Source organism: Diaphorina citri, unplaced genomic scaffold (assembly GCF_000475195.1).
Source record: "Diaphorina citri unplaced genomic scaffold, Diaci psyllid genome assembly version 1.1 scaffold659, whole genome shotgun sequence".
Lineage (NCBI taxonomy): Eukaryota > Metazoa > Arthropoda > Insecta > Hemiptera > Psyllidae > Diaphorina > Diaphorina citri.
The window spans coordinates 67,500-78,195 of NW_007378092.1; the positions used below are offsets into that span (position 1 = coordinate 67,500).

General features: G+C 35.4%; 3 protein-coding genes across 3 annotated transcripts; 1 reads left to right on the top strand and 2 right to left on the bottom strand.

The window, feature by feature from the left end:
• Positions 1-696: 696 nt before the first annotated feature.
• Positions 697-10,204, bottom strand: LOC103510955 (aspartate--tRNA ligase, mitochondrial). The gene is made up of 13 exons (XM_026824858.1): positions 10,073-10,204; positions 9,307-9,484; positions 8,660-8,913; positions 7,329-7,662; positions 6,823-7,097; positions 6,555-6,683; positions 6,225-6,395; positions 5,645-5,821; positions 5,244-5,411; positions 2,610-2,918; positions 2,110-2,328; positions 1,464-1,647; positions 697-996 (listed from the first exon to the last, which is right to left on the bottom strand). The coding sequence occupies exons 2-13, from the start codon at positions 9,461-9,463 to the stop codon at positions 848-850; spliced, it is 2,526 nt and encodes an 841-aa protein (XP_026680659.1). The 5' UTR covers positions 9,464-9,484; positions 10,073-10,204; the 3' UTR covers positions 697-847.
• Positions 3,377-4,756, top strand: LOC103510948 (probable ribosome production factor 1). Its single transcript, XM_008475655.3, has 2 exons — positions 3,377-3,908; positions 4,114-4,756. The coding sequence occupies exons 1-2, from the start codon at positions 3,577-3,579 to the stop codon at positions 4,724-4,726; spliced, it is 945 nt and encodes a 314-aa protein (XP_008473877.1). The 5' UTR covers positions 3,377-3,576; the 3' UTR covers positions 4,727-4,756.
• Positions 6,738-8,383, bottom strand: LOC103510947 (N-terminal Xaa-Pro-Lys N-methyltransferase 1-like). The gene is made up of 3 exons (XM_008475654.3): positions 8,123-8,383; positions 7,329-7,667; positions 6,738-7,097 (listed from the first exon to the last, which is right to left on the bottom strand). The coding sequence occupies exons 1-3, from the start codon at positions 8,133-8,135 to the stop codon at positions 6,739-6,741; spliced, it is 711 nt and encodes a 236-aa protein (XP_008473876.1). The 5' UTR covers positions 8,136-8,383; the 3' UTR covers position 6,738.
• Positions 10,205-10,696: the final 492 nt, after the last annotated feature.

The following is a 10,696-nucleotide window of genomic DNA, read 5'->3' on the forward strand; positions in this document are numbered from 1 at the left end:
CGTTTTTGACCGCTTTTTGGCGGTTTTCAGCTCTACTGACTAAACGGTTAGAGATATCGAAAAATTTATAAGAGGAGAACCCTAAAATCATACCCAAAAAACCCAGCTAAGCATAATTTAATAGGATAAGGAATGTCGTGTGATGTTCACACCAGATTTTTATTATTTTTTTTTATTTTTTTTTTTTTAGCTAAATTTCCTTTAGGGATGAGCTATTTTTTTCCATGTACTTACCTCATTGATTTCAATAAAGTTATAACTTTGGGTTGGGGTTTTGTTTTTGGGTTACCAGGAAGCTCTTCACTATGAATACATATTTATATTTCCCGTAATTTCGAGATGTTAGGGCAACCCTTTGAACTAGTCATGTAAAGACCCAATTTATTATTATAGTTTCAGTTTCCACATTAAATGGCTGTTTTCTTTTATAATTTTTTGTTCTATTCTTTTTAGGTAAATTTTTCAAAGCAAACTGCAGAACAAATATTATGTAAAGACCCAATTTATAATTATAGTTTCCACATTAAATGGCTGTTTTCTTTTATAATTTTTTGTTCTATTCTTTTTAGGTAAATTTTTCAAAGCAAACTGCAGAACAAATATGCCTCCCAAGCTACAGTTGTTTATGTATCTGATTCATCCATATTTAAAAAAAGTTAAGTTTTGGAAAAAGTAGAAAAATAAATAAATGTGAGATGGTATTTTTTGATAGAATTGAATTGAGTTTATTTGGTTATTATGTTGTTGATTCAGTAGCATAATGGTCAAGATGATTCTACTGCCTACTTCTAGACTAGAGCAAGGAACTCTTCAGTCCTAATTGAGCAGGATAAATAAGCAGTCATTATTATTTAAGATTGTAATAATTTCTTTCAGCTTCAGGAATATCACATGGAGCTCCTGATAAATGATCTTTTCCTCCAAATCCCTTGGGAAATGCTATGACATCTCTAATGCTTTGTGTTCCACAGAGAATAGACATCAACCGATCTATACCTGTAACACAAAAAAGGCACTGATAGAGAAAAAATACCAATAGCACCAAATACTTGGGTACTTTATCACAATGTTCATTTAAATTTTTTAAATCAAAGTGAATTTACTTTTGATTGGCACACCAACCTTAGTAAAGTTAAACTATCAAGAGAAAAAGTGTGGTCTTGGGCTTTATGGTAAAGCTTTCATAAACCTCAGAGGTTATAAAGGTTGTCTACATATTATTTGCCTATATTGGGTAGGATACTTTAGGGTAAGTTGGTAGAGTAATAATCAACATGTTGTAGGTGGGAAGCTAAAAGTGGAGATCATAGAAGTGAAAAAAAGATTTAGCACTGATGATTGCACCTGAGAATATAAATTCAAACATATGTTCCATAACCAAACACAAGCAATATTAGCTTCTTGGTTATGGATAACTTTATTAAAACATGAATATTTTCAAATGTATTTCCATATGTACCTACCTAATGCAATACCACCATGAGGAGGACAGCCATACTTGAATGCTTGTATCATATGTTGTAGACTTGATGTTTCTATGTTGAGAAAATGCAGTATGGATTCCTGAAGCTCACTGCTATGGATTCTTATGGATCCACCTCCTATTTCATTCCCATTCAATACCAGATCATAATGCAAACCTCTAACCTGTAAAAAAAATAAAAATAAAAATGTATATCATGTTGTACCTATATCATATCTGGATAGGTAATAATTTGGGCAATTGTGTGATATATGTTGCTGACAAATAATAATAAAAATAAAAATGTATATCATGTTGTACCTATATCATATCTGGATAGGTAATAATTTGGGCAATTGTGTGATATATGTTGCTGACTGGCTATTCCTGACCCAACTCAGGCTGAGTGGGGTTAATGTGAGGAGGTGGGTAATGTAATACTGAATGGATGAGGTTTAAAAAAAGTAAAATTGGCAATCAGATAATATACATTAAACCCTAAACCAACATCAAACAAAATCAGCTCATAAAGATATGGTGAATTCGAAAATTTAGTGTCTGGAAAAAAGGACATAATTCAACTTGGAACTTGGGTTCTTTTTCCCCGTATACGAGTATCATGTCTGCAGATATAGCCTAGTACCTACCTCAAGTGGGTTACTTGATAATAAATGCTCGTCCTCAGGATGTGGTTGTGTGAATGGGTGATGAGCTGATTCCAAGGTGCCACTATCAGAAGGAAGAAATAATGGAAAGTCCACCACCCAGAAAATGCTGAAAGATTTGGGATTGTCGAATTCGAGAGGTAGAGTGTTCTTAACTTTTATTTTGTGTGATTCTGATCTTATCATTCCCAATAATGACAGCTGAAAAGAGTGAAAAATTATGTACATAATACTTGAAATTTAGCTAAGAGGCAAAGCCAGGAGGTAATGAAGCGCGACCGTATTTACCGCGAAGCCACGATATCGTGAAACGTGACCGTGTGCTTTGACCGCGAAGCCCTTTCGGCAAGCACAAAGCGCAATTATACATCTATGTATAGGTACCTATCGGCAACCAATGAACATAATGCTCTAATTATTATCGTACCTTATCTACTTTCTACTTATGTATTATAAAGGAAACTCAGAACCTCTTTACATACCACATCTTCTTGTTTCCCCCATGAAACGACAATCAAATCACCTTCTTCAAGATTTTCTTTGTTTCTGAATTCTTCCACATTCAAGTCAGGTAAAATTTTGGTTAACTTGTTTGTCCACTCTAGAGAATCTTGTACTTTGACTGTCGACATTTTTACATCGTTGAAGGCTTTCTTGGCCAGGTTTTTATACTCCGTTATCTTTTTGTTTGTGCTATCCAAATCTTTGGGTAAAATTAAAATTCGATATACATCTTCACCACTTGATTTAGTTTCACTCCTATTTGACCTGAAATTGTCAACATTTTTGATCTGAAAAAGAACAGTTGTCCTTTACAATAATCAAATCTCGAATTATTTGTGTTGAAGCAGTTTCACAACTTTAGTGGTTATCACATCATTATTAATTAAGTGCCTCCTTTGCAATCAATTTCCATATTTCAATAGTCTTTTTACCCTAGTAATGCCACCACCTTCTCGAATAAAGTAGCTACGTCCTAGCTCATCTAGAAGTGGGTTAGAATTAGTATGAGTGAGTCAGTTACACAAGGGGCTGTATATATTTAGGATAAAAATAAAAAAATCCCACCTAAATCATCAACGTTGGTAGATTCAGCGACCAAAACTGGCCCTCAGCAGACCCTGTATAATTTGCGGTCGATTCCTAGGTAAAAAGTTGTGAAAAATCCAAATCTGAGGTCAAAACTCGGAAAAAGTAACTTTAAAAGGTCGAAAATTCAATTTTTAAGAACTACCAACGTTTGTGGATTCAGGGTGGTAGTTTTGCATGTGGTTAAAAAAAAAAATAATGAAAAATAGCCAATTAGCTTAGCTTATTTATTAGTTATTAGCTAATAGTTACAAGAACTTTCAGATCCATCTTACAGTTTTTCTTTCACCAAGTATTAAGATAATTTTCTTCGCCTACAAGTAAGTAATACTATCTCTGCTGATCCACTTGAACATCAGAATGTCTGAAATCACTGAAGCTAAGGTCGAAAGACTTGCTGAAAAAGTGTCCATTGCCCACACTGTACATCGCAAGAGGGTTGTTATGAAGGACCTATTGAAAGCTAAAAAGAAGAATAAAAAAGTTGCACGACAGTTGCGAAGAAAGTGTGGTGAGAAACCTCAAGTCCCTAAAACTTTGGAAAACACAAGAGAACCTGATGCAACTGTCTTGGATGACAATGATGAAAATGCCGAGAGATTGGAGGAAGTTAACCGAGACTTGGATACAGATGAGTTTTGCAGCTATTTCAATTGTGAATATGAACCCAAAGTGTTAATCACGTACTCTACATCTATGCCCTCCCGTGCCTCCTTTGCAATCAATTTCCATATTTCAATAGTCTTTTTACCCTAGTAATGCCACCACCTTCTCGAATAAAGTAGCTACCGAAAATGCCGAGAGATTGGAGGAAGTTAACCGTGACTTGGATACAGATGAGTTTTGCAGCTATTTCAATTGTGAATATGAACCCAAAGTGTTAATCACGTACTCTACATCTATGCCCTCCCGCAAAACTAGAAGATTTGTCAAAGACCTTACCCATATCATTCCTAATTCCATGCAATTTTTGAGAAATGGGGCTGCTATTAAAAAGAATGTGAGCAAAGTCGTTGCAAATGGTTTCTCAGATATGATAATAATCAATGAAGATCAAAAGAAACCCAATGGTATGATTATTAGTCATTTACCTGAAGGCCCTACTGCATATTTCAGATTGAGTAGTGTGAAGACAACTAAAGAATTGAATATGAAATATGATGAGATCACATCCCACAGACCTGAAGTAATATTGAATAACTTCTCTACAAGACTAGGTAATGGTGTTGCAAGAATGTTGGGTGCACTTTTTCATTATTCTCCTGAGTTCAAAGGTAGGAGAGCTGTGACATTTCACAACCAAAGAGATTTCATTTTCTTCAGACATCACAGGTATCAGTTTGATAAGCAAGGAAAGAGAGCTGCTTTGATGGAGTTGGGGCCTAGATTTACGATTAGACTACAGTCCTTGCAAAAAGGGACATTTGATTCTAAGTTTGGTGACTTTGAGTGGATTATAGCTGGACGAAGGCATGAAATGGAAACTAGTAGGAGAAGATTTTTCTTGTAATATTCTGTTCTTACCTTGGACCTTGGTAACAATATTCTCGAATAAAGTAGCTACTCATGAGGCTGAGTGCACCCCAAACTCCAAGCACAGAGCCGAAAAAACTTGGACCCCGCCGGGAATCGAACCCGGGTTCTCCGGCGCGGCGTGGAAGCCTAGTTGGATACCCACTTGGCCACGGAGGTTGCTCCTTTATGGCAATCATAATCTACATTATTTAGTAGTTATAATGCCGGGTCCACACTTTTGCAACATGCAACGCGAATATTACACACCAAAATTCACCCGTGTGGACGTGTTCCTGCAAAGACATTGCTCCAACGTTCGCCAGGATCCAAGAGGGCACGTAAATACAAGGTCAATATTACTTCTGATAGTAAACTTACTTTACAATCGTCATATTACACACCAAAATTCACCCGTGTGGACGTGTTCCTGCAAACACATTGCTCCAACGTTCGCCAGGATCCAAGAGGGCACGTAAATACAAGGTCAATATTACTTCTGATAGTAAACTTACTTTACAATCGTACCGCAAGTCGGGTTTATCGGATCCATAGAGACTGATAGCATCATTGTAAGAGATCCTGGAGAATGTGCGAGTAGGTATATTGAGACAATAACACAGCAGTTCCTCTATGAGTCGCATCACATCATCTCTGGTTGTAAATGAAAGCTCAATATCCAACTAGAAATTTTAAATATATAAATAAATAAAGCTAGGATAAATGATATCATGATGAAATTTTGATGCGAATCAATTAATTTGAACTTATACGTACAATATCATTGACACACAAGCTGTGTGTACAAAATCACATTAAAATCGAACTAACCGACAGAAATTTATTTCATAACAAACTAAATGGAAAATCGTTGGATTAAAAAAATTCTTTTTTCATGAAATAGGTAATACTGTACCTGAGTAAACTCGGGCTGCCTGTCCGGTCTCGTACTTTCATCTCGATAGCATCTAGCTATTTGAAAGTATCTATCTACACTGCCCACCATAAGCAATTGCTTCAGCTGCTGAGGACTTTGAACCAAACTGTAAAATTTGTTTGGTTCATGAGTAGGCACGACAAATTCCCGGGCACCCTAGAAAAATAAGACCACATGGTACTTGTTAGTAAGTTGATGTGAAGGAGGAAAATGTTGGGGTTTCAACTCTTTAGTTTGGACGGTAGCACGCGCGCTTTGTAAGCGCTAGATCGAGGGTTCAATTCCCGCTCTGGGCGAACTTTAACCTAAAAAGATGCAAAGTAGAATTTTTAATACCCATTAAAAGTATATGGCTCTGGGCGAACTTTAACCTAAAAGGATACAAAGTAGAATTTTTAATACCCATTTAAAGTCTATGGATAACGTGATTTTTTTTTTTTTATCTATACCCAAAACCAAACTGGTAGAGCTAGAGTGAGATCTCATATCTTGTAAACTTTTTTATTTTATTTTATTTTTTTTTTTACTAGATTGAATAATAAATTCGCATGAGACTTACCCCTGGGGTTCTCTTGAACAACGTTGGTGTTTCAACTTCAACAAAGTCGCGGTGCGTTGCCAAGAACTCTCTGGTTCTCATTAAAAACTTGGACCTAAATCTCAAATTATGCTGCATTTCCGGAAATCGGAAATCCAAATATCGATGTTTCAGTCTGAGATCTTCTTTTGCCTGAAAAAGTAGTTTAAACAATTATGTATTAGATAGGTGTGTACTTATATAAAAACTTTCAAAATTGAAAACTTTCCATCTTCATACCTTCTCTTTTACTTTTACCTCAGAAATCAAGTGTGTGTGTGTGTGTGTGTGTGTGTGTGTGTTTTTTTTTACCTTATTGTAATTTTTGATGTGAAATGGTATATTGACGTCTGCTTTGTTCAGGACAGTTATATTGGATGCAATAACTTCTTTTGATAACAATCCCCAATCCTCCCACAAGTCCATGGGGGAAAATTCCCCCTATTTCAAAGGGGTGTCCTTTAGGTCCCAAAAATCAAACAAATTACAAGGGGGTTTATAAGTCAATAGAATTTTTATCTTTATTTGGTTTCAGTGCAAACATGTAAATTTTGAACAAAGATTTAGGCATACCAGTAACTTTTTCTGACTTGACACATTTCAAGTTAGCTTTGCTGAACAATAAGCAGAACTGAGGTAGAGATCTGACAACAGAGCTATCCTCATCATCATATTCATTTTTAACTCCTGATGCAACATTGTCTTTTATAATTATAATACCATTTTTATTAAGGATTTGCTTGCACAAATTCAGAAATTTTATTATATCTTCATCCAAAATGAACATCAGCACCCATTGGATCCAAATGACATCATACTTTATATTCAAATCTTCAGGCTTGAAGTCTTGTATTCCTGAAAAGATAAACAATATAGCTCACATGATTTGGTATAATGGTTGGTTGAAAATGTCTGGGGGGGGATATGTAACAAAGTTGGCTATCAGAAGAGCATGACTAATCCCAGCCAAACTGAGGAGTTTTATCTTTGATGTTGCACATTTGAAGTGGGGTAAGTGGGCAGGGGGCTCTCTAGTCCTATTCAAGCAATAGGTAAAAAGTCAGCACTATTATTAGCAATACTTACCAACATTATAACATTTATCTAACTTATCACAATCTTTAAGAATTTCTTCTTTGGCCTGTTCAATAAATTTTGAACTTTGTTCAAGGAGATCAATTTTATCAAAATGCTTTGCCAACAAATATTTAGATATCCTTCCAATTCCTGCTCCAACATCCAAGACTCTGGTTTTTCCAGGATCTGATTTCTTTTGACAGTATAAGCTTGACAAAAACTGATTAGAAGTTTGAATATCCAAGTCTGAAATGCTGCTATAGCCATTTAACATGCCATCTATTGTTGGTGGGACATTTGAATAGTACTCAGTGACTTCACTGTAATGACTCCTGTTTCCATCCTTTTCTGTAAAATAAGGAAAAATTGGTAATGAAGCTAGAGTGGATGTTCTATATATGTTAGGTACCTGCTACAGTAAAAGTTAATTGTTTGAATTTAATTATACATAGATAGGTAAGTAGTTCAGTTTTTATCAACATCAGGGCATCATAGATTTCGTGTGGAATTGAATATACTTAAGGTATGTAATTTATGGCAGGGATTGAAAAAAGAAAGGGACATGGAACCTGGAGATATTTACTTTCTATGTCCAAAAGCAAGTGCCTTTCAACATACAAAAGTTAACTAAAGGGGTAAGCGGGTAAGTGCTTTTTACAAAGGTTGTGAACATAGTAAGTACATATTGTCAGAGTCAGGAGTCAGTAGGCACCAGTCTTGTTCTTGATGTCTAGTAGGTAGTGAACTAATCTGAACTATTGGAATTTAGTATTACTGTAGAAAATTAGGTAGTACAAACTCACCATCCAACATCATGTAATTAGGGTGGGTTACTGATTATGGTTCAAAAGGTGATAAGTGCCTAAGTGGGCACCAAATTTTGAGTGGAGGAGATTGTATTGATGTAGGTAAAATGGTAAGATTGGGAAGTAACTGCACTTAAAAAATACTATAGACATATGTATTACTATTTAAAATAGAATAAAAAATAACTGGCAATTACTTTATTTCATTATGCAAAGATGATTTTTTTTTTTTTACTTTCTGCTTTCTGTTTCTGTTATTTTTTTTAAGTTTAAGGGAACGCGGGCCAATGTGTACGGACTGTACGGTATATATGATCATCGCATGCATATCACTTGACAACACTGACAAAGAAGCTATTACCGTACGTGTGCGATGGCCGGCGGTGCGGTGGCTGATTTGGTTGAAAAGTAAACGAAAATACGAAAAAATCGAAAAATAAATTATAAAATTCAAAAAGTTCTAAAAGTTGAATGACTGCCTTGCCCCTCGTCCTCTGGAGTTGAACTTTCTGGAGTTTTTTTTACCTATCTAACTTGAGTAGTGAAATACAGAAGATCATGAGTGTTCCAGACCAAGACCAGAACCAAAACAGTTGGAGAACAGATGAAATTACTTACATGATTAGGTACAATGACCTGTACTTGACCATAGGCATCCCTCAATAATGCAAACATATCAACTCGCTGATTTTGTAACCACCCACATAATGTTACAGTTTTATCAACATCAGATAATCTCAGTGCACCACATGTGTGAGATCTAGTTGTGTAAACATTGGTTTTTGAAACTGGAACATAAGTAGAAAGATTAATCAATATTCTGTGTTAGTAACCAGCCAGAGGCTGACAGATTGTTTATGTATGTTTAAAAATATATAATCGTTACTACTACAGTGTTGTAGAAATTATTTATAACCAAGTTTCTGATACAATATGAGTGCCAATTTATTCCTGAATTTAAAGTGTGTGTGTGTGTGTGTGTGTTTTTTTTTTGTGGCATAATGTTACATGGCATAATGTTATAAAGGATCTTGTACCTACTCATAACAATTGGTCCAGTGCTGTGAACAATCAATATTGGACTTGAAACAAATGAGATAGATAAGTACACCTTTATCTTTCTTCACCCCCACCCTTATTGCCCTCTTTTACCAAACATGGCAAACATATATAACATTTACCTTCCTTGGATGTATCATCAAAATGATCTTTGATAAAAGGAACTGATTTAAGGTGACTTTGAAAGATTGAAATGGTCCTCCTATGTTTCAAACAAATGTATTGGCATTGTTTGTTGAATGCTTGGCTGAACAATGTTCTTACTCTTTGAATATTCATGTCAGATACCTAAATTACATTCTGAAACACAAAAATCGGATAAATGTTGCACAATATTGAGGAAAAGAGCCATATTTGAGCTATTACTGCAACCTGATAAGATATCTCATGTGACTTGTTGATACCGTTAATAAGGTTGAGTGTTTTATCAGGCTAATTGCAGGTAATAAATGTTTTGTTGGTATCAGATAAAAGATGTTTCACACCTGCCTTGGTGGCACAGTGGTCAAGACACACACCTGATAAGCAGGAGGGCATGGGTCTGATCCCAGCCAAGGCATGGAATGGAATTTTGTCATTTATTTAAGAATTTACCATATAATAATGAAGCTGTAAGGGTTAGGTGGTAAAAAACGCCTTTGACATTAAGCTTGCCTAGTGGTTACCTTCACTCAAGAGTCCATTTTTATTATCAGATTCATTGAGGAGACTACTTGAATATTTAGATGTCTTCCTTCCGCAGCTTATCTCTCTAGTCAGTGGTGTTGATCATAATGGATGTCAGTGCACTGAGCTAGTGAGAAGAGGAGGATTGGAAGGTAGGTAACTAACAGAGATCCTTAAATAGCTAAAAACCAATGTAAATGAGATAACTAATTAACTACCTACCTCAAGATAGAAATAATAAGATAGGTTTTAGTTTTATTACTTTTCACTTTTTTATCAGGTTTTTTTGTATAGCGGTCACATGTAACTGCACAATATCCACTTCAGCTGGGGCTTGATGAACATAGAGTTAGAGGAGGAGAACTATCGATAGCACTATCGATAACTATCGATAGTTTTGACTATCGAACGCTATCGATAGTTGAGGCTTGACTATCGATAGTGTTTTCGATAGTTTTTTTTACTCACAATGACCCTAAATTATTGTTCAGTTGCTATATTGAGTTTGAGGATGTTACTGGGGGAGAGAAGAACCCCCTTTTCACTAAGGTTCTAATTGAGATACCAACCTGCACAAGGCTGAATTTTTAAAACCTTGGGGTTGATAAATCACATGCTTCATAAATTGATTTGAAATTCTACTTTGCTTGTTAATTACTGTAAGTAATGAGCAATTAAAAAACACCAAGACCCAGGCAACATTTTGAATTAGTCAATGGAAATCAATAATCAACCAATCAGAATGCAGCATTTTAAACTTCAACCAATAATGCTGCTTTCTGATTAATTGGTTGATTGATAAACACACCCTTAACTTTAGAAATTGATTATCTCTGAGCTTGGTTC

Bases quoted from the DNA above. Each gene is read 5' to 3' on its own strand.
- LOC103510955 (XM_026824858.1), bottom strand. From the start codon at position 9,463: ATGAATATTCAAAGAGTAAGAACATTGTTCAGCCAAGCATTCAACAAA. The intron at 8,914-9,306 runs GTAAATGTTATA...CTTATGTTCCAG, and splicing joins TGATGATACATCCAAGGAAG to TTTCAAAAACCAATGTTTAC. The intron at 997-1,463 runs GTAGGTACATAT...TTTGTGTTACAG, and splicing joins TCATGGTGGTATTGCATTAG to GTATAGATCGGTTGATGTCT.
- LOC103510948 (XM_008475655.3), top strand. From the start codon at position 3,577: ATGTCTGAAATCACTGAAGCTAAGGTCGAAAGACTTGCTGAAAAAGTG. The intron at 3,909-4,113 runs ATCTATGCCCTC...CACGTACTCTAC, and splicing joins GTGTTAATCACGTACTCTAC to ATCTATGCCCTCCCGCAAAA.
- LOC103510947 (XM_008475654.3), bottom strand. The intron at 7,098-7,328 runs GTAAGTATTGCT...TTATCTTTTCAG, and splicing joins AGATAAATGTTATAATGTTG to GAATACAAGACTTCAAGCCT.